The following is a 22,803-nucleotide window of genomic DNA, read 5'->3' as shown; positions in this document are numbered from 1 at the left end:
AAAGAAATAAAGGACCTCTAAAGAACAAAAAAATAAAAAGAAACGGTTGAGAGAAGTAGTAAATGATGGATAGGAGATGGCAATATATATATTGTACTTTGTTGTGGTCAAAAACCTTTACCAATTGAATCTATTATTTTTTCTGTAAAAATCTGTTGTTTACATCTACTCTTGTTGTCATGCTGTGTGAATCAGGAAAGGGTAACTTGCGGTGCACTACGTAGCAGGTAAAAACATACATGTCACTCTCAACCCTGGACGTCTCAGCTCTTCCTCCATAGCAGCGTGGGGCCTTTTCAGAGGCCCCCTAATCCAGCTAATCTACCACACTGAACTTTGAAGGTGGCCTGGTCTGACCTAGCATGGCCTGGAACTGGGACTAGGCCTGTGTAAACCACAAAGACAGAAGAGTAGAAGAGAATGAATTTGAAACACAGCACTTTAGAGGTGGCCTTGCCTACGTCCTAGAAAGCCAGATGTGTGAAGCCGCACATATTTCACAGAGTTAGGGGATTTTGGATGTTTCTGCTTTTTTTGGGGATGGACGGGTCAGGTGGGGAGGAAATGACTGAGGTTGGTGGAGACGGGGTCCAGTGTTTACACCGGGGTACACACCCTCACACACACGCACGCACACATTCATATAAACATTACATTTGTACACCCACAGCGATGAAACCATGTCAGTACTTGTTTTGACATTTTTCATTTGCTTTGTCACTTTCCCAATGTAGTAACTGTTGTGAAAGTGCTTTTAGTGGTGAAGCTAGTAAATGAATTCACATGTTGCGCCCAACAGAGTCGAGTTGTTTGCTAAAATGTGCAAGATGGTGGTCGGGTTTTCTCGAAAACATCCGATTAGAGAACTGTGGATGTGATTTAGAAGGCGTTGATGTGATCATTTTTCGCGATCGTTTTGTGATAACGCTGCCAAACACGGACTTATATTTATTGTTACAAAATTTTCTCATGTAATAAAATTACAAGCCAGCCAATGGGGTGTTGAAGCCCCAACTTCCATACTCAAAGGCGCTTTCTTCCCAGGGTGGGAAAAAATCCCGGGAACTGTCTCTTTAAGGCTGTGTGTGTGTGTGTGTGGAGCGCAGGCAGGCTGAGTGCAGGGAGAGGGTCGGGGGGTGGAGGTTGAAAAAGAGTGTGAAAAGCGAAGGAAGAAGAAAAGGAGTGAGAAGGGGCAAGATGAGAGGAGAAAGCAGTAAAAAGAAAGAAAGAGATAAGAAAATGAAAAGGAGAAGGTTGCGTCTGGATCGAACAGGCAAGCTTAACGGAGGTGAACTGAGCTGAGTAGTAGCAAAGCTCTGAGTTGGATGGTTGGGGCCAGACCAGGGGTTGAGGAGAGAAGGCGAGAAAGAGAGAGAGAGAGAGAGAGAGAGAGAGAGGACTGGCTGCCTGGGTGGTCCAGATGGGAGGAACGAGACACAAATAGCTATAATTTACTTCAGGAGGCCTGTAATTACAGAGCCAGAGTCTCTCCGAGCCACCCAGTTCCTGTTGGGATCAAAACCCCACGCTGCAGAGGTTAACATACGAAATGTCAAAAAAGGTTTAACAGATGTCAAAGAGGTCCACGAATGGAAAGGGTTCCATTTTGTAGTAGCCCTCTTTTTGATTGGAAATCTGTGTGGAGAGAGGAAACCGAGTGGAGAGCTGAACCTCTAAAGCGGCATTCTTTAACACCAAGCCAGATTCTTTGTGCATGTTCTTGACAGTGTGAAATTGGTTTAATAAAAGTCAAATAAACTTGAAGAGCCAGCGCTCTTTGAGAAACATTTACTTCATTTTCTCTCCAAAAGTCACAAGGAAATTATTCTACAGCTTTTTTTTGTGTGGCTCGCTTTGAATAAAAGCTTTATTAAAAAATCATCTTGACTTTAAACATTTTGTAGCACCAGATGTGCAAAGGATAGGCCAACAAGAACATGCCCCATTTTTAATTTCTTTTTCTTTTTTGGGGGATGCTCCGAGCCAGACAGTTAAAAAAAAGTCACCCATGAGTGCAAATAAACGAGGTGACCTTATATTCTCAAGCCCCTGCATAGGTAATTAAAGTCTTGAAAGCGAAGCCTAGAAAAATTGGAGAGGAGTTCTAACCTGATCTCACACTTTCACGGCGTAGGCTGAATAGTTTGTTTTTTCTTTTCTCCCCATCAATTATAGGAGCCTGCTCCAGGCTGGGGGGAGGTGCAGGGAGCAAGGGGGAGAGAGAGAGAGAGAGAGAGAGAGAGAGAGAGAGAGAGAGAGAGAGAGAGAGAGAGAGAGAGAGAGAAAAAGAAAGAAAGAAAGAGAGAGAGAAAGAAAAAAAGAAAGGGGGTAATAGACATACTAAAAGAGAGAGACAGACAAGGGAGCTAAAGGGAGTATTAGGAGTATGAGCAAATAGATGCAGCCAGGATTGAGTGTGCAGTGTAGGGGAAAGTGAGTAAAAGAGTGACGAGAGTTGGAATTAAGGAGGTAGCCCTTGTTTTCAAACTTCCCCTCTCCCCCCCCCATTTTTTTCTCCCCTTCCCCTCTCTCTCTCTCTTTCTCTCTTTCTCTCCCTCTCTCCGGGGTTGTCATGTAGTGGGACAGCGAGAGGGGCAGACGGGCCCTCTGTGATCCAGCGCGGCATGTTTCATGTCCACTTGGCACAGGCACAGATCCCCCCGGCTGGCAAACTCTTTTCAGGGCAACCTCCTGTAATTAGGGGGCTGGAGTCTACCGCACAGCACAACATGGCTCTCCCTCCCTCCATCTCTCTCTCTCTCTCTCTCTCTCTCTTTGTCTCTCTCTTTCTTCACCCTCTTTCTAAGTCTTTTTCCGTTAATCGCCACCGCTGACATTGACATATACATATCTCTATTAATCATCATATTTACCTTTCTTCATCTACTTGTATCGGCCATTTCTTTGATGAATTTCACCCGCCCCAAAAAGCTACCTGAAGAGGTGGACACGGTCTTTTAATATGTGTATTAATAATGCATTGCAGCAGAGTTTTGGGGCAATCGGAAGGCTGGTTTCTCCCACTAACAGGGCACATCTGTTTGGCAGAAGGAGCCAATGAGAAGCTCTATTACTCATTTATCTTGGCCAGACGATGGCGTGTGTGAAGTGCCTTCAAAACCAACAGTGGTGAGGGCCAAGGGCGTTGGTCGATATATGTGTGTGCTCTCGTGTGTGCATATGTACGCATGCAACACACTTTGTTATAGGATTTAAATGTGTGTCTTTGTGTTTGTGTTGAAAAAATGATGTATTGATAATGTACAGTATGTCTTTATTTATGTATCTATCTATATATAAGCTATATATCCATATTATATATATATGGATATATTATATCATTCAGTATTCATTTATCATTTATTCTTTTTGCATTCCAGCTGGTAGCCGGGTGAGCACGGAGCTTCGCTACACCAAGGAGAAGCAGGGAGAGGAGTCAGTATTTACCTCACAGATGCTAATCCAGACCCCCAAAGAAGAGGGCACAAATATTCTTACCCAGGATGCTTTGCTGGTTCACATGGAAGCCGCCCTGTCGGCCAGCAAGGTCCAAGTGTCGCTGTTTGGAAAGTAAGTCGGCCACGGACCTGCGGTGTGAAAACGTTTCTTGCGTTTACTCATGTGTCATCAATAAAATGTGTTGATTTACTCTTTTTTTGTCTCTTGTAGATCGTGGGATCTTAACAAAATATGCTATAAATCAGGTGTCCCTATAATAGAAAATGTCATGATTGAAAGGGTAAGTTTACAACCAATTGAGTTTTTAGTCCTACAAATATATTCGTCCCTGATCTGTGATGTTAAATCCTGTTTCCTCTCTATTTCCTGATCTCAGATGATTGACAAGCTGTTCCCCTGTATGATAATCACACCATTGGACTGTTTTTGGGATGGGGCCAAACTACAAGGAGGCTCCGCCTATTTACCGTAAGTCCTGGAATATTTGACTCGACTTCATTTTATATATATTTCTTTGCATATTAAAACATTTCTTAGAGAGTGTTGGCTCTGCCTTTGCTGTCATTGCTTCCATCTAGGCTTTGTAACTTTTAACACATGCCTGATGGAGACATACAGTTGGGCTTTCAGTAGTCTGTCAGAGGGTGCTGTGACTGACAGCGGCGGTCAGTAATAGAGTTCTTTTAGGGCCCAGAGAGGGAGCTGGAGGGGCGGGGGGGTGGTGTTGTCCTGACAGAGAAATTCAAAGAGAGAAAGTGAGGGAGGGATGCAGCGAGCGAGGGAGGGATGGAGAGAGAGAGAGAGACATGGCTACAGCAGCAGAAGCAACTGGGTGGTGGGTTGGTAGAACGAAGGGCGGGGAGGCGGCGGTGGTGGTGGCGGTGGTGTGGTGGTGGCAGGGGAGCCCTTTGGGTCAGACAATGGTAAGCATTCTTTCAGTTTACGAGTGAGTGTCCATCAGTGCAGGGGCCCCGGAGGAGGGGGGGGGGGGGACCGGCTTTGTCAGCTCACGGCTAACACTCGGCATTCTCATGGTAATGCCCCGGGCTCCCAGCTCCCAAGTTGTCCAACAAATAAAATGGGCAGTATTCAAGCCTCAAGTCCCTCGAGAAAGACAGAGAGAGAGAGAGGCTACAAGACGGTTAACAGTGGAGTTTGGGGCGTATTTGGGCATTTGTGGGATTCAGGTTTTTCTTTTCTCTCCTCCTTTTTTTTCGGGACAAAGTTCTCTTGAGAAATTGAGTCACTGAAAGAGAGCTTTTTTGTCATCAGAAGTGATATTTCAATTGAGCCCCTTGGTTTATAAAAGATAGTTTAGACCACAGCAGATGTTTCTTTGCAAAGGGATTATTTGTTTATATTTCTGTCAAGAGCTGACAGCGGTATGTTGCATGACAAGCCAGCACACACAGAAACAAACACAGAACTCCCATCCTTAGCATCTTTCAGTTGGCTTGTGTGAAGGCAGAGCGACAGAGAGAAAGAGAGAGAGTGGAGGGGGGTGTTTGATGATGCACGCATCTTCCAAGTATTCCTGTAAATCGCTCACAAAGTGTTTAGCATCTGTTGTTATTTACAAATAAAAATGTACTCTTGTTTTTTTTTTATGTGGAGCTGACGGGAACTCATGGTGGTCACTGAGGCTTGTGTCCCACTAGTCAGCTTCCGCTTCACTTCAGTTCTGGTTTTAAATGGAGAAAAAAAAGAAGAAAAAGAGTGAGATATAGAGAGAGAGAGGCGAAGAGGGAGAGAGAGGCAGATTGGGAAAAAGGAGTGCGGAAGAGTGAGTGAGCGAGAGAGAAAGGGAGAACAAACTTGGGAGAACAAAGAATGGCAATCTATGAAAAAACAAAAGGGCCCAGGCCCGGTTCACTCAAGCAAAAACTAGCTGATAAAGGAGTGTGTCTTTGCGAGCAGCAGCAAGAAGGGGACCCTGGTATGTGGGAATAGGAGAGCAGCTCTCTTCATGAGCCATTGGGATTCTTTTATTTCCCTCTGTGTTTCTCCTCTCTTTGTGTCACTTTACCGTGATTAAAAAAATCTTTTCAACAGTGCAGCATATAACTTCTTCTTTCTGAATATAACAAACTCTAATTTCTTCTTCTGGCTCAAACCCAGAGAGCAGTTAAGCAATTTTTGTAGCAGCAATCGATAACATTAGAGTGAATTGATTCATTTTCTGACAGATAAAAAAAAACAATAAAAGGTTTTCAAACTATACAGAAAGCTAGTGAGATAAGCAGAATAAGTAAATGTAGCAATACATTCAAACACAATGATTGATCAAAACATAAAACAGCCCCTTCAGCATACTAAACTATAAAAGCCAAATATACGAAAACACTGTTAAGTTTAATAGTTTTTAGTTTAGTGTCTGTTCCTCTCACCTATTTTGCTTCCCAAGTTCTCTCTCTCCTTTCCCTGCCTCCTTATCAAGATGTTTGGGGAGGCAGGAGTAATCGTTATGACTCAGTGCAGGACTTTGAGGAATGGAAGTGAGCAGGCAGCCACCATGCCTTTCCCCCTGGAGCATTGTGGCAGCGTGTAACAGGATAATAAACGCTATTTTATCCTGTATCTGCAAGCAGCTAGCCTCCTGCGTGGCCCTGACACCAACCAGGGAGCCAGAATGACACAGAACTAAAAGAATCCCAGTTTTTTTTTCTTGCAGTGCAGTAAAAAGATTAGCAGGAAAAGGCGAAGCCATGCAGCAACCTTGCGCGCACAGTGATTTCAAGTTATTTTACAGTTCCTTCTTTGAGTTATTTGTGAAATATGTTTGGTGTTGATGTTCATCCGAAAGGGGTTTCTTTTTGCTTTCTCCAGGGGTATGCCCGACATCCAGTGGATGAATCTAGATCCAGTCAAGCTGATGGAGGAACTGAGTCAGTTCACTTCCCTGGAAGGATTTAGGGAGATGCTGGACAAAGCCCAGGTGGGGACACTCAAAATACACACTGACAGATTCACTGAATGACAGGTGTACTCATTGAACAAGAAGCCACTCATCTGGTTGCACATACGTTTTTCCAATATACTAAGCATTTTTGTTACGTATGATTCCAAAGGTGGGACATGCCTACATGAACAGGCCTTGTCTAGACCCCTCAGACCCCGACTGCCCTCTAAGTGCACCCAACAAGGAGCAAGGAGAGGTAAACTCACAGTTCAGTTGTTATACATACAGCAAGAAGTTATAATATGAAGGAGAAAGTTCATTTCAACTCAAACAAGTAACATGTTTCCCTGTGCGTCCTTCTCAGAGTCCTGACATTGCTGGGCGTCTCCAGGGTGGTTGCCATGGTTTCAGCCGGAAGTTCATGCACTGGCAGGAGGAGCTGATCCTCGGCGGGCGGGTCAAGAGCAGCCAGGAGTCTCTGCTGAGGTGTGTGTTGTGTTCAGTGTGTTGAACAAAAAAATCTGACACCGCAGTTTCCGGGGATTTTTAAACTTTTTGTTGTAGTAGTATTCGGTCATAAGTTCGCTTGTGTCTTACTCTTAAAGATGTAATAGTAAGGCAGGGGTTGTGTGATCTCTGCCACCCGATCAGGCAAAACCCACTCAGTACATGAGCTCTCTCAGTGAGCCGCCGTGACTGTGGAATCTGTGTAACCCCTAATAACCCAGCAGACACATGCTAGGAATGCCTCGTACCGAGAGGGATCAGTTTTCGGCGTGACCCCTGTCCAGGATAGGCCAATTAAAGATGATTGACAGCCACATGAAGCCCCCCCACACGGTTACACATTTGTTGTGTAAGGAGACCAAAGAAAAAAGAGGATATAGAAGAAAGGGGGGAAAAACATTCAAACTAAATTTTTTCGGTCTCTTTAAAAGGAGTTCCTCCAGATTTCTTTTCTTTTTCTTTTTCTGATTGACTTCCATTGCATTTAAAAGCAAGGTCAATACAAATGGAGTGACAGCACTGGGTCGGAGCCCAGCCTCATGACCCAGTGGAGCCTAGAATGAAAGGATTCCAGTCCCCATCTGCAAGAGCAACACTTAATCTGGGAAGTGAATTATGATCATTTCTTTCACATTTTGTCTCGCCACGGCCATGCCAAGAAAACTCCGAGGACATCTGGGATTGCAGCCGAGCGAGCCACCGGCAGACAGACAGACAGACAGACTAGATAACACCTGCTTTTAACTGTTTACATTGGCAGACACACACACACAGACAGACAGGCAGGAGGACAAATCCTAGAAGAAACGGCACCTGCCTTTTAGCCGTTCCATACTAAAGGCTTGTTCCTGAAAATAGGTGAAGGAAATACAGAGAACATCTAAACAGTCGGACAGGAGGATTTTTTAATGTACTCGTTGTGAGATGGATGATGCAGTGGAGGTTTCAACTCAGCTCAGCACACAATAAACCATGTTTGCCTGACAGCTCTGATGTGTTTTTCGCAGTGCGGAGGCCCTCCAAACCATGTTCCTATTGATGAGCCCAAAGCAGCTGTATGAGCACTTTAAAGACGACTACGAGATCCATGACATCAACTGGAATGAAGACAAGGCCACCGCCATCCTGGAGTCCTGGCAGAGGAAGTTTGTGGAGGTGCGTACACACACACACACACACACACACAAACACACACACACACACACATTGCATGGGACTTTTTTCTGCATGTGCCTTCAGCCCCCCTTGTAAAGCGAGTTGCAGGGCATACAAGGGCAATATGTACGTGTATATGCATGTGTGTGTGCGTGCGTGTGTGTAAGTGTGTGTGGTGTAGGTTCTCTGTCAGAGCCCTAGTTATAGGAACAAGCTGTCGCTGTGATAGCTGACACCCCACCACACTCAGGGTAAGGAGAGAGGGAGGGAGGAGAGGGAGGAACATGTGCGAGGGAGGAGGGGTAACAAACTCAAACGTAAACCGAAGGAGACACAACACCTCCTCCTAACACATTAAAGAAAGAGAGGAACTCTATTTGCGATAGCGCACCACCGCGACTAAATACAGACAGGTAAATAGCTTTGGCGGCCTTTTGGTCCCCATTCATGGCACAGGGTTAGAGAGACCCTATAACCCGCCTCCCTCCGCAAGCCATGTGATCCCATCCCTTTCACCTTTGACCTCACAACCTCTGGCATCTGTGCTCATTACTCCCCAGTTGTCATACATAGGCACACACTCACTCACACACACACACATGCTAGCACATGTAAAAACACACACACACACACACACACACTCTCATACTTACTTTCACACACATGCACATTTCAAAGCGACAGGGTGCTTTTTTCTGTTACAGGGCCCTGAAATATGGGGCTGTAGCCTGTAGTAGAAGCTGTGTTTTTCATGTGAAGTAAAAAAAGAAAAAAAAGTGTGTTACTAAGCAGTTGAGACTTCAAGAGGCAGCGTTATAAACATAATTATCATTCCGGCACTAAGAGCGTCTTTTTTCTTTATCAATCTAATTGTTTATTATGTAGGTATAACAAGCCGTAGAATGTATATTTCCCTGTGTTTCTTCCTCTTTTAATGAATGGCAAATGACATTTAAGGAAGGAAGTGTTTTATTTGAACTGGACGATTAACGGGGTCTTTATCCTTTCAGGTGGTCCACCAGAGTGTCCCGGATAACTCCAGCCAATCCCTGCACGCCTTCTCCACCACCACCCTCAATGACATCATGAAATCCTTCTCTGATGTCAGCGTGATAAGGGTGGCCGGAGGATACCTGCTTATGGTGAGCGAGCGTAATGATGCGTTTAAAGTCAACATATTGTGGTTGCTGTGTTCACACATTTTATTTTGACTCTTGACTTTAAAATCATGACATTTAATGTGGATGTATGTCTCCTGTCCTGTCTAGTTGGCCTATGCCTGTGTGACCATGCTAAGGTGGGACTGTGCCAAGTCCCAGGGGGCCGTGGGGCTGGCCGGGGTGCTGCTCGTGGCTCTGTCCGTGGCTGCTGGACTCGGCCTGTGCTCCCTGCTCGGCCTGTCCTTCAACGCTGCCACCACGCAGGTACAAGGACAAACTCAATCGAATAAACTAACCTGGATTCACTGTGTTACGTCACTAAAAAAGGCTCAGATTTGAGTGTTCCAGCACTACAAAATGTTCACTCTCTGACCCTTTTCTCTTCTCCCAGGTGCTTCCCTTCCTGGCTCTAGGGATTGGTGTGGATGACATGTTCCTGTTGGCTCATTCCTTCACAGAGGCGGGAACTAACATCGCCTTTAAAGATCGCACGGGAGACTGTTTGCGTCGCACCGGCACCAGCGTGGCCCTGACTTCCATCAACAACATGATTGCCTTCTTTATGGCAGCTCTCGTACCCATTCCTGCCTTGAGAGCTTTCTCTATGCAGGTACGTTTTTGCAATACACACACATGCGCACACGCAACTTTGTGCGCATTTGTGCACACAGACATAAAAACATGTACACAATCACACACCAAGAGGCCTGGGGCTCCTCTGAAAATGTTGGGAGATAACTTAAGAGAGGTGACACTTATTCAGAGCAAGGCAAGCCTTTGTTCCCAGTTTTATTGCCGCTGCACCTACAGGGCCAACATTTTGTGTGTGTGAGTGAGTGTGCGATGTGTGTAAACTTGCATCAGTGTGTGTGTGTGTGTGTGCGTGTGCGTGTGCGTGTGTGTGTGTGTGTGTGTGTAATGTGGAATAATCAGAGCAAAGAGAATGACGAACAGACAGAGAGAGGCAGACAGAGAGAGAGAACGAAAGGGAGAAGGAGGGAGGAGTGGATCAGTATATCACTGGCCCGTCAAGGCGGTTTGCTCTGATCTGTGACTAAACCGTGGGTGGTCTGTAAACGTGTAAGCACACACACAAATTCACACTCGCATACAGACGTACACACACTGGAAAAACCACAGCCAGTTAGAATGTCAGCTTCAGGGGCTTGGGTGAGTGAAGGTTGATGTTTTTTTTGTATATATATATTCCCTCCCCTGCTCCTTTAATTTTCTCTCAGTCTTTCTAGCAGTTCTTTCATCCTGGCATCCTTTCACTCTTTTCTTTTTTTTCTCTCTCTCTCTCTCTCTCTCCCTCTCTCCCTCCCTCTCTCCCTCCCCCCACCCCTTCTGGCTCACTCAGTATTCCTGGCTGGTGATTTAGAATGAGGCTTTTCTCTTTACTTTCTGGGTTGTGGTCTGAGAACACCCCCCCCCCCCCCCCCCATTAGAGCCCTGACTCTGCCCCAGCTGGTTTAGGGTGTCTGTAACTTCCCCCATATACTCTTCTATATATTTTTCTCACTTTTTTTTTCTTTTTTCTTCCCTCCCTAGGCGGCCATTGTGGTGGTGTTTAACTTCGCCATGGTGTTGCTCATCTTCCCGGCTATTCTCAGTCTGGACCTGCACCGGCGTGAGGACAAGCGGCTGGACGTGCTGTGCTGCCTGTACAGCCCGTGCTCCGACCGCGTCATCCACCTCTCCCCCCACGAGCTGTCGGAGGGCGGGGAGCAGACACAGACGCACACACACACTCCCACGCCTACCACGCACACCACACACACATACACAGCGGGGTCGACCATCACAACCAGCACCCAAATCACCACCACCGTCCAGGCCTTCACGCAGTGCGACGCGGCGGGCCAACACATCGTCACCATCCTGCCGCCCACCTCGCAGATCTCCACCAGCCCAACCTCCACCATCATCCTCTGCCCCACCTCACAGTCACAAGGTAAGAAAAAGAAGAAAAAAAAGATTTAAAGGGTCATGCTAGTATGCTCATTATCAGGTTGAAATGTTTTAATTTTGGTTTCTACTAGAAATTGTTTTCATGGTGTTTTCAAGTGTCCAAAATAAACCTGGTATATTTCTCACAGTGCCCATCGCTGAATCTCCTCTGTTCAGCCTCTGTCTGAGACGTTCCCTTTTTAAAGCATGTCTCTTTTTAATCGCGCCTTTTTAAGAAAAAAAAACCCGGTCTGCTCTGTTCTAACTGCACGGGTTTGGATCTAAACTGCCAGTTCGAACGTTGTTCTCATACTTTGGGGGTCTAAAGTCACACCAGGGACCCATATTAATGTTGAAAAACACAAAAACATGCATTTTGCATAATAGGTGACCTAAGCTTCTGACTGTATTGTTATTTTTTTTATTTTTTTGCAAAGCATTATCTAAAATAGTATTTATTACAAAATAAAAGCCCAAACACTAATTTTTTTTGCTCGCCTATCCTTCCCACTATAGCAACCACGCCTATCCCCACCGCCACCACCACCTCTGTGCCAGACCCTTACGGCTCCCAGCTCTTCACCCCGACCTCCAGCTCCACGCGGGACCTGCTAGCCCAGGTGGAGGACTCCAAATCTGGGGGAAAGGAGTGCGTGCCGCTTCCCTTCATGCGCTGGAACCTCTCCAGTTTCGCCAGGGAGAAGTACGCCCCTCTGCTGCTCAAGCCCAAGAGCAAAGCCGTGGTGGTGCTTCTCTTCCTGGGCCTGCTGGGACTCAGCCTGTACGGGACCACCATGGTGCACGACGGCCTGTATCTCACCGACATCGTGCCGCGAGACACCAAGGAGTACCATTTCATCGAAGCCCAGTTCAAGTATTTCTCCTTCTACAACATGTACCTGGTGACCATGGACGGCTTCGATTACGCGCGCACACAGAGGCTGCTCATCCAGCTGCACAACGCCTTCAACTCTGTGAAATACGTGGTTAGAGACAGCGACAACAAACTGCCCCGCATGTGGCTGCACTACTTCCAGGACTGGCTCCAAGGTACGATTTTTTTTTATTTTATTTTTTTTGAGCGGGACATGCTATAAGTTACTCGTCCCCCCCTGAGGCTCTTTGGTAATGATGTCAGAATAAGGTAGAGGGTGCGACAGATTTTTTCAGATGGGTATTTTACTACTAAGAACATAAGTGAACGGCTATGTGTGTGTGTGTGTGTGGGGGGGGGGGGGGGGTGAAAATGTGTGAAAGGTGAGAGAAAGTTCAGCTATGCTGTTTACCCCCATCCACCTGGGCTCAGGGAGTGGTGCTGTAGACGGGTTGGGGGTCATAGGTTATCTTTGTGTGTGTGTGTGTGTGTGTGTGTGTGTGTGTGTGTGTGTGTGTGTGTGTGTGTGTGTGTGTGTGTGTGTGTGTGTGTGTGTGTTGTGTGTATGTGTGTGTGGGTCCTCAGGCTAGGACGTGTCAGAGGCCCAGTCAGGAGGAAGTGATAGCTAACAGGTCAATCAGAGCCAGCAGTAGAAGAAGAAAAAAAGAAAAAGAAGGAACAAGAAACTTGATATTTCACATAGACAGACCCGCAGGAAAACATCTATACTTTTATGATAAGAAGTGAATGATAGAAGTCATAACATCTTATGAATGACAGCCACAATAATCCCTTTCTTCTCTTTGTGTGTGTTTTTACCTCACACGCAGGTCTTCAGCTGGCTTTCGATGCTGACTGGCAGGCAGGCAGGATCACCTCTGACAGCTATCGCAACGGAACGGAGGACGGAGCTCTGGCGTACAAGCTCCTCATCCAAACCGGCTCCAAGAAAGATCCTTTTAACTACAGCCAGGTATGTCCGCCACGAGCCGCGAGAAATACTGTACAGGCAAACAGAATCCACATGTCATCCTGAGGACACTGTGTGTGGCACTGTCCACAACTACATTACCAGCTATCTTTTTTTTCTGTTCTTATTTCTTTACCATTTATTTGAACAAAAAACCCAATACATGAACAGCCAGTTAAATCGGAATTTTGGAATCTTTTTTTAGCTGACTTCTCGCAGGCTGGTGGATGCAGAGGGACTTATCCCCCCAGAGGTGTTCTACATCTACCTGACAGTGTGGGTCAGTAACGATCCTCTGGGCTACGCTGCCTCCCAGGCCAACTTCTACCCCCATCCTAGAGAGTGGATTCACGACAAGTACGACGCCACGGGAGAGAATCTGCGCAGTGAGTATCTTAAATCTTAAACGCATTATTTTGGAGTGGAGGACACACCCTTTAAAATACCTTACAGCAAATGATCTGACCTGTCCAGTCTTCCCCTTCCTTCCTTTCACTTTTAGTCCCAGCTGCGGAGCCCCTGGAGTTTGCTCAGTTCCCCTTCTACCTGGACGGCTTGCGTCAGGCCAGTGACTTTGTGGAGGCCATCGAGAGTGTGCGCTCCATCTGCGACGAGTTCCGACGCAAGGGCGTGTTGAACTACCCTAACGGATACCCCTTCCTGTTCTGGGAGCAGTACATCGGCCTCAGACACTGGTTCCTGCTGGCTATCAGCGTGGTGCTGGCCTGCACCTTCCTGGTCTGTGCCATTCTGCTGCTCAACCCCTGGACTGCCGGCATCATTGTAAGTTCCTTGTTATAACTCTTTATCCTATCACTCCTCTTTTCCATCTTTGCCTCTTTCTGTTACCTCAACAACATCATTAGGCTTTCTCCCCTCTTCTCCTCTTCTCCTCTTCCTCTCACTTTATTCTCACCCCTTCTCAGCACAGCTCAATAACGCTGTCTAGGGGGGCCCCCTTTTTCTCTAGGGAGGGCCGGTGCGCGTGCACACACACACACACACACACACACACACACACACACACACACACACACACACACACACACACACACACACACACACACACACACACACACACACACACGGGGACCTTTGTCATTCTAATGTAGGCTGGGCCAGCCCTTAGAAAGGGAAATGCAAAGGAGCAAGAAAAGGATTTGCCCTCCTGAAGCCTGTACCTCCAACTCCCTCACTGCTTTTGTCAGAGGAAGAGGGAGAGACTCAGGGACAGGACAGATCTGCCCAGTTGCGACCTTGGCCTGCTCAACCCATCCATCAGGGGTGTGTGTGAGAGAGAGAGAGAGAGAGAGAGAGAGCAAGAGAGATTCTAAGTGTTCAGCAGTTGGAAAACATTTCACACACAAGCTGGTGGGACCAGTGGTCCTTAAGGGCCCCCCCAGAACTCACACACACACACACATACACAAATCCTTATATCCCTACTACCATTGGGGGTGGGCTGAAGTGTAGCACAACAACAGTGCCAGTTTCAGTTGGAATGTGTTTCATTTTAAGTCGCCGTCCCTATAGCAGCACTGATTGAGACAGCAGCACAACACAGTCTCCTCAGACAGAGGGAGAGGCACAGCTACATGCATGTAAGGTTTCACCCAACCCCTATGTGGTCGAGCAGTAAAACACCTTTTCTCACTCCCAATCTAACCGTGCCTCGGCTCAGAGCCCCCCCCCCCCCCCCCTGAGATCAAAAAGCATGTGATCTGTTGGCCAGGGGAGCGTTTTCTCCTCCTTGTCTTTTAAGATGTGTTGTTGCTGTTTGTATTGCGGTTTACAGTAACAACGGCGCATGTTCACTATTAACTGAAACACTGCATTCCTATTAGATGTGGCATTCAAATATTGGAAATAATGAAATAAGCAAACAGGCTGCCATCTACAGTAGTTCAAAACAAGATAACTTATTTTCCAAAGAGACACATGGATATGAACATGGTGCTATGGCAGTGACAGAGTAGCCACACTTTGTTGTCTCAAGCGCTGTCAATCCACAAGCTGAGAAAGAAGAGAGAAGAGAAAGAGAAGGGAGGGAGGGAGAAAAGGGAGGGTATTAGCCTAAGGGTGGGGTAATTTGATGCCATGTGGTTGAGATCCCGAGCACAGGGTCAAAGATTGTGTCGTGGTAAAGAGGCAAAGGGGGCTCAACTCAATCACCAAGGAAAGATTAGATTGTTTTCATTAAATTATAATTGCCACGCTTAATTTTTAATTTTATTGTTTTCTAGCCCCCCCCCCCCTTTTTTTCTTAAGTATTGGCACATGAAAAAGGCTTCACTTTAGTAATCCCTTTGCGTCCATGTCTTCTTTTGGCAGGTGTTTATCTTGGCCATGATGACGGTGGAGTTGTTTGGCATCATGGGCCTGATTGGCATCAAGCTGAGCGCCATTCCTGTGGTCATCCTGATAGCCTCTGTGGGCATCGGAGTGGAGTTCACCGTTCACATTGCGCTGGTAAGTTCAAGCCTCAGCACGCAAGGCAAAGAGCACACACACACACACACACATGGATTAACAGTTAAGGGCACTGACTGAGCTCCTACAATTAAACACCTACTTTACTTGTAACCTGATGCTTTTGGGCTGACTTAAATACCCAGCTAGCTACACACACCAACATGCGACCACAGACTCAGACTTTTAAAAAATCACAAATGTACCGTGAGTTTTGTGTGGATATTCCCGCCTCAAGGGACAAATTACATTTAACCAGTAAAATATTTAGACATTTTTGATTTTGGTGTCGTTTTTTATTATTAAAAAGATTTGTAATTGACATTTTTACAAAAGCATAGCACACATCAGTACAATCTCACAGTCCTGCAGCTTATTGCCCTGAAAATGGTAAAGGATATAACGGTAAAAATAAGTGTGATTAGAGATTTAACTAGGAAGCCTAGTGTAGCATAGTGATCCCCAAGAAAAACCAAAATCCAGGAATTCTGAAGCGTGCCAAGCCTAGCCGCAAGCACAAGTTCTGTGTGATCGGCAAGATTTCTAACTCATTTCTCCTCCACCACCCCTCCCTCTTTGGCCGCAGGGTTTCCTGACAGCCATTGGCAACAGAAACCATCGCTCTGCAGTGGCTCTGGAGCACATGTTTGCCCCGGTTGTTGACGGAGCCATCTCCACGCTGCTGGGCGTTCTCATGCTGGCAGGGTCAGAGTTTGACTTCATCATGAGGTGAGAGACACGGTCTGCTTGTGTGTGTGTGTGTGTGTGTGTGTGTGTGTGTGTGTGTGTGTGTGGCTATTTACATGCGTTTGACATGCACTTATGTTCAAGAAAGTGACAGTACTCACACACAGAGCATTGGTGTCTGCACCCTGCATAGCCCATTTGTTACCCTGAGGAGAAGCAGCGTTTTGGTTTTACACCAATAGTGTGTGCGTGTGTGTGTGTGTGTGTGTGTGTGTGTGTGTGTGTGTGTGTGTGTGTGTGTGTGTGTGTGTGTGTGTGTGTGTGTGTGTGTGTGTGTGTGTGTGTGTGTGTGGAACCAGTTGTCTAGCCTCTTTTGAGGAGGTGGGTGGGAGCCTTGTGGGGGGTCAGTTTTGCATGCAGGTAGAAATTTTAAACCCCTATTTTTATGCTCAAACATATACAAACACACACGCATACACAGCGACAAAAATGCACCTGGTTCTGTCACTCTAGGCACACACACATCTGTCTTCCAAACCTCAGAACACAACAAATGGGGAAAACATCAAGGGTGTGTAGCAGCTGCTCATAAACATGGAAGTGTTCTGCTACCCACTGGGTGATGTCTCTCTCTCTCTTTGTCCCTCCCTCTCTCTCCCTCTCTCTCTCTCTCTCTCCCCCTCTGTCTCATTCACACACACATACACACACACACACACACACGAGGGAATCTGTAAAAATTCCTATCATCCGTTTGGCATTCTCCCCCTCCATGCCGGGTGCCATAATACAACTTGGAGCTAAATTTGACCTGGTCAACCAACCAGTTAGATGGTCTGAAGCCCACCAGCAGACATCACTCCAGTGTGTGTGTGTGTGTGTGTGTGTGTGTGTGTGTGTGTGTGTGTGTGTGTGTGTGTGTGTGTGTGTGTGTGTGTGTGTGTGTGTGTGTGTGTGTGTGTGTGTGTGTGTGTGCATGTATAGTGTGTGTACTTGTGCGTGCATGGGGTTTTCTACCACTGTTTCATGGTCGGAGTGGAAAAAAGGCGAATAGCTCAATGTTTTTCAACCGAATGTGGTCCGGGCCCAAACCCGAAACCACAACCTTGAGCTCACAGACTGCTACAGGCCTCCATGACATAAAAAGAAAGCACAGTTTCCCTGCAGAAACAGAACAGAGAGAGAGAGAGAGAGAGAGAGAGAATGAGGAGCACTCGGAGGGTGGCTTATTTGCAAGGATATTAGGTCCTGGTGGGTAGGTGGTAGATGGCGGTCAGATGAATAGATTATTGTTGGAAAGATAAAGATATGTAAATGTGTAGAAATGGAGGAAAAAACTAATCCAAACTGGATAGAGAGAGAGAGAGAGAGAGAGAGAGAGAGAGAGAGAGAGAGAGAGAGAGAGAGAGAGAGAGGGAGGGGGAGAGGGAGGGGGAGAGAGAGAGAGAGAGAGAGACAAGGGCTTGTAACTCTGTTGGAGGTCTTGTTTAGCTGTAGATGTAGATGTGGTCGGGTGAATGGGGCAAGCCAGAGCTGGCTAGCTGGGGAGTAGCATAAATATACTGCTGTAAACATCTCCTGGCCTTGTAATGCACCAAATAAACAGCAAGCCTTATTCAGCTCTGCTCCGGGTCCTCTCACACATACACACACACACACACACACATACACACAAGGAGAAATGCACATATGTAGAGGCATGTAAACACTTACGCTGTATTTCACACACACACACACACACACACACACACATGCACACACAGCTCCCCAGGCCCTGACAACGAATGGAAAAGATTACAGTTTATATAAACAACAGAATTCCTAACAGTGAGACACTGTTGGAGGTCCCACCAACGTCTCACTCTCTTTCTTTCTGTCTGTCTCACTCTTCCCTTCCCTTCCCTTGTTTTGTTATGTTTTTTTTTGTTCTGTTTTCCACTATGTAAAGAAGTTGGAAGTAGAGTGGAGTAAAACAAAAATAAAGCAAGTGAGGTCAAAAGTGGAGGCCGGTGCTACACTGCAGACACAAGGATGACCTCTTTGGGATCTCAGCGTCTGCATGTGAACGTGTTTTCATTCAAAATGAAGCACGCAGATTGAATATCTGCGTGTGGTTTAAAGACGGTCAGGGTTTTGAGCAGACAGCAAGAAATTGAATCTATCTCCCCGAAGTGTTTTGTCAAAAGCAGTTGGGATGATATGTGTTATGCTTCTGATAAAGGAAGAAAACAAGAGCAGCGGTTAAAGAGGGAAAAGGGAAATATGTCAGAGGTAGTGGGGGGTAGGGGTGGGGGACCGAAATGGGTGCGATACTGCACGTGAAATCATACCCAACATGCAAACCCATGAACTCTTTTTCCTGAAGGGTGACCTTTGTCAAGTGAGGTCTAGTATTAACAGTCATTATAGTGGTCCATTCAGAGGAGAGAGGAGCAGGTTTCCAGAACACTTCACAGCTATTATCCTTGTTGGCTTTTTTTTTTCAAATGTTATGCTTCATTCCAACAATCATTTTTTTCCTCCTTCTTTTTTCCACCTCTTCAAGTCTGGCTGGTGGTTAGCATCTCACTGTCTCTCTCTCGTTCTGCTTTCTGTTAGTGTTTAAGTGGAGTCCTCTCTAATTTTCTTGTGGAGCTCTTTCTTGTGGCCTGCCTCCACCCCTGGCCTCCTCGGAGCTCTGCTGAGATGCACGCACAGCACACACACACACACACACACACACACACACACACACACACACACACACAGAACCACACCGTGTGAGTGAAAAACAGAGCGAGAGAAGGTCTTGTAGCAGCAGCAGCAGCAGTGCAGGCATCAAAGCGTGTTTTAGTTGGACAGAGCGGGGAATCAGATTTGCCCCCCCTGCCTTTGATACACAAACACTGGGCTTTCCCTGACTTCTTCCCCCTGAGCTACTTCCCTTCCTCATGTGCCAACTATGTGTGTTTGGAGCCATGCACGCTCGTGTGTGGATGTGTGTGTTCTTGTCCATATAAAACATCAGGCCCCTGTGGTCCTTCCCCCCCCCTTTTTTGTCACATTAAAAAGCAAAACGGAGGGGTCAGGCAGACCTGTAAACACAGACATGCTTCGGTATTGCCTGACCTTAAACTTAAATCCAATAATTAGCTTCAAATTAGCAGGCACCCGCTACTAGTAGCTTACAAGAAAGGTGTGTGTGGTCCTCTTTCTGATAATGAAACGAGAGATACTACTTATTGGCTAGTTTCGGTAAAGGTTAAAATACTCGAAATTAACGTATACCTCATCTCTCCATCCTCTCCAGGTATTTCTTTGCTGTATTGGCCATCCTGACTGTCTTGGGGATGCTGAACGGCTTGGTTCTCCTGCCGGTCCTCCTGTCTTTGATGGGCCCTCCGGCTGAGGTCACCCCGGTTGACAATGCCAGTCACCTGCCCACTCCTTCCCCCGAACTCCCACTGCCCCCACCCATGACCCACCACGGCTACTACACGGGCCACCACCACAACCCACGCTCCTCTCGTCAGCAGGCTTTCTCCGAGTCGTCGGACTCTGAGTATTACTCTGAGATGACCACCACGTCCGGCATAGGGGAGGAGGAGGACTACAAGTACTGTGACCGGAGCGCGTATATAGCGTCGCACGCTGGCGTCCCCCCACCCGCCACATCTCACATCCTGCTGGAAGCCAGCAAGAACCCTAGCTTCCCTAAGCTTACGGTATGTATGCATGACCGAGCAGACAGATAAGATAAGATAGGAACCTGTCCTGTATGTGGAGAATGTTTCTCAATTTCATGTGTTTTTCTGAAAGTAAACGATGAAACTTTGTATGTTTTGCGCAGGTGGTGAAGCCATTCAGAGAGAATGCAACCGGTGTAAGGATCGAACCATTGAACGAATCTTCCCACAACACAGCACAGTCACCACTGGGCTCCCAGGTGACGTGCTGGGATGGGAACAAGCAGCAGCAGAGGCTCCAGGGACAGCCAGGACAACACTTACCCAGCGACAGAGCCCACTTCCCTGGGAGGACTTATCAAAGCGGCCCCAGGCTGCAAAACGGCAGAGGGCCTCAGCCAAATAGGACTAAAGGGCCGAGCTATAGCAATAGCAACTCTGCCCTGCCTACGCAACTCGGCCCAAATGGGGGACCCGTTACCATGGTAACGGCCACCGCCTCCGTGACGGTGGCGGTGCATCCAAACTTGCCTGGGGCGGCATACCAAGGCTACATGCATGAAGCTTTTGACACGGACACTGAGTCAGACTGTTTCCAAGCTGCTAAGAGGACTTGTGGTGACAAAACAAACTTTTCTTCATGTAAGAGAGACTCTCTAGAGCTCCAGGACTTAGAAACAACACAGAGCCAGACAGAGCACAAGCTCAGCAAGACACACGGTGAGTCAGCTCATTCGGAGCTTTAAGTTGACTTTTTAAATATGCATATTGATTTGACCTGAGAACAAATCATGTCGTTTTTAAGGAGATTATACAATTTCCAGTGTCAGTGTTATTATTTTCTCTTTTAGCATTGGCTTACCCTTTTTCTTTCTCTTCTTTTGTCTTGCTGTAGGTGGGTTGAGGATCCAGGCAAAGAAAGATTGCTAGACTTTCTCACCCTGACTTGCTGCTCCCCAGAGCACTGATGCCCCACATGGCCTCAAATCACATCTTGAAATCTCCAACTGTACATAGACTTCACACAAAAAAAGAGAGGATTTATTTCAAGGAAGAAAAAGAAAATGACTTTTTAAAAATTATATAAATCTATGAGTATATATTTTAATACTAAAAAAGAAGGAAGCTATTTAAAAGAGTACTGTAATACTTTTGGGTATACTCTTGTGTAAAAGTTCGGATGTAAAAGATTATTTGTTTTGTTTTGCGGGGTTGATTTCTTCCCCCCCTCAGTGTATAGAATAAGAAATGTGCTATATGTAAAAAGTGTCCACAAAAAATGAGATGTTATTAAGATATTAGGCTATTGAACATACATGTCAGCGTCAGTGTTTTATTTCTATTTGTATTGTTATGTTCTTTTTTTTTCTTTTTTTTTGCTGCTATACACTATAAAATAATTTTAAGTGATTTGCCTTAAAGAAATGCAGTACCCCCCCCCCCCCCCCCCCCCCCCCCACCCCTCTCTCCCGCTTCTGGTTTAAGTCAGTTTAACTTTGTGCACAGTATTATACTGTGCGGGTTTCTGCATCCGACACACTCTCTGTTGTATGTCACAGTGTGCACTGTAAAAAGAAAAAATAGGAGAGAATTACACAGCAGATACTGTTTTTTGAACAGTAGTTACCGTCGTGCCTTCAATGTGTCCCCTTGTTCTCGTTATCACAGCATTAAGATCTCAGTATTATGCTCTCGTAAATATGTTTTATTTGTTTTGTCTCGTGCAGACACAGATTGTTTTTCAAGACGCAGTAGCAGAATGATGTTTGTCCGTTATTATCACCATCATCTGTCCCATCTATTTGAATAATAGCTGAAGGGGATCAGTCGGCCAACATGCTGGCAGGCTCACAAATAATTCATATTCCATGTTAAATCTTTGTCTGGGTGTCACCATGTCCTTTGCAGTTTTAAACTACTTGAAGGAGCTGTGATAAGATGTGTTTCTGCAGTTTTTGTAAGCTCTACAGTGGGGGAAGTTCACATTTGTCAGCTGACAACTGTGTCAACCTTCTTGTATTCATTTGAAAGGGAATTATAAAATCCAATGCAAAGGGAGTGGTTATATTTTATTTTATTGTTATCATTATTATTTTCTCTTTTGCTGGCTGCTTTCGGGTTGTGACACGTTCATGTTGTTATGTCCCCTGTGCAAATATAACATAACTTAAACTGGTTCATTATTTACTATGCTTAACCCTGTTCTGTCTCACTATCTAGTATCTCACTGCTCTTTCTAATACACACCTCATAAAAGCCACATTACAATTTTCTTCCCTTTCTTAGGATTTCCATTAATTTGCTTGACAAAGTTTCCATTTGTTGTTGTTGTTCAGTATTTGTCTCATCACTGCCAGGTTAAATTGCAGGGAAATCTGATGTTTTAATGTCTTTTTATTTTATTTTTTAAGGGGCAGCTTTGGTTTCTCGAGTTAATATGAAAGAAAACATTAAGTAGCTACTGTGTGGTTGTGAATAATTAAGCAAAATGAAAAATGAACAAGGCACCATCTACAGTTTGGATCAGACCATAGACAGCCAGCAGGTGTTGTCAAGACAGTGGTGAGGAGATTAATAAAGGGAGGGGGGTTGGGAGGGGGGACTCCTGCATTGGTTTGTAGTTTATTTCAAAAGAATTGTTAATGTCATGCCATATAAATTATTTATATTAAAATTTTATTTTTGTAGTTTGTACAGATGCTAGTGTCTAGACTGAAGTTCTATTTTTAAAGAGTGAATATATATTATATATAAATATATCTATTTGTTGGCGAGTTTGTTTTTGTTTTGTTTTGTTTTGTTTGAATTTTTTATTTTTTTTTGGAGGGGGAAATTGTGGGAGGGAGGGGGGTTGACAACACTTTAGAACAGAGGCCTTTTTGGTGGAGCAAAGGGGGAAGTCGGGGGAACCATGAAGGAGCAGGTGTGTAGGATTGTGTCACTGTCACACCTTTGTTTTCATGTTTTTCTTCCCATGGCTCTACCTACTTCATTGTCATTTTTTTAAA

The 22,803-nt window shown here is 45.8% G+C and overlaps 1 protein-coding gene across 1 annotated transcript in view; it reads left to right on the top strand.

The window, feature by feature from the left end:
* Positions 1 to 21,198, top strand: part of ptch2 (patched 2) — a gene marked incomplete at its 5' end in the record, with an annotated part of 28,985 nt that extends 7,787 nt beyond the window's left edge. Inside the window, 20 exons of the mRNA XM_080033727.1 lie at positions 3,381 to 3,570; positions 3,670 to 3,739; positions 3,836 to 3,927; positions 6,286 to 6,394; positions 6,528 to 6,614; positions 6,723 to 6,844; positions 7,873 to 8,020; positions 9,031 to 9,162; positions 9,289 to 9,444; positions 9,572 to 9,790; positions 10,732 to 11,134; positions 11,647 to 12,180; positions 12,835 to 12,977; positions 13,180 to 13,360; positions 13,477 to 13,757; positions 15,306 to 15,443; positions 16,030 to 16,172; positions 19,420 to 19,834; positions 19,960 to 20,515; positions 20,691 to 21,198. Coding sequence (XP_079889853.1) covers positions 3,381 to 3,570; positions 3,670 to 3,739; positions 3,836 to 3,927; positions 6,286 to 6,394; positions 6,528 to 6,614; positions 6,723 to 6,844; positions 7,873 to 8,020; positions 9,031 to 9,162; positions 9,289 to 9,444; positions 9,572 to 9,790; positions 10,732 to 11,134; positions 11,647 to 12,180; positions 12,835 to 12,977; positions 13,180 to 13,360; positions 13,477 to 13,757; positions 15,306 to 15,443; positions 16,030 to 16,172; positions 19,420 to 19,834; positions 19,960 to 20,515; positions 20,691 to 20,725 — 4,154 coding nt within the window. The 3' untranslated portion in view covers positions 20,726 to 21,198. The remainder of the gene's footprint in view (positions 1 to 3,380; positions 3,571 to 3,669; positions 3,740 to 3,835; positions 3,928 to 6,285; positions 6,395 to 6,527; positions 6,615 to 6,722; positions 6,845 to 7,872; positions 8,021 to 9,030; positions 9,163 to 9,288; positions 9,445 to 9,571; positions 9,791 to 10,731; positions 11,135 to 11,646; positions 12,181 to 12,834; positions 12,978 to 13,179; positions 13,361 to 13,476; positions 13,758 to 15,305; positions 15,444 to 16,029; positions 16,173 to 19,419; positions 19,835 to 19,959; positions 20,516 to 20,690) is intronic.
* Between the last annotated feature and the right edge of the window lie 1,605 nt (positions 21,199 to 22,803).

This window comes from Ammodytes marinus (assembly GCF_949987685.1).
Source record: "Ammodytes marinus genome assembly, chromosome: 9".
Classification (NCBI taxonomy): domain Eukaryota; kingdom Metazoa; phylum Chordata; class Actinopteri; order Uranoscopiformes; family Ammodytidae; genus Ammodytes; species Ammodytes marinus.
This window is presented reverse-complemented; position numbering and strand designations above follow the sequence as displayed.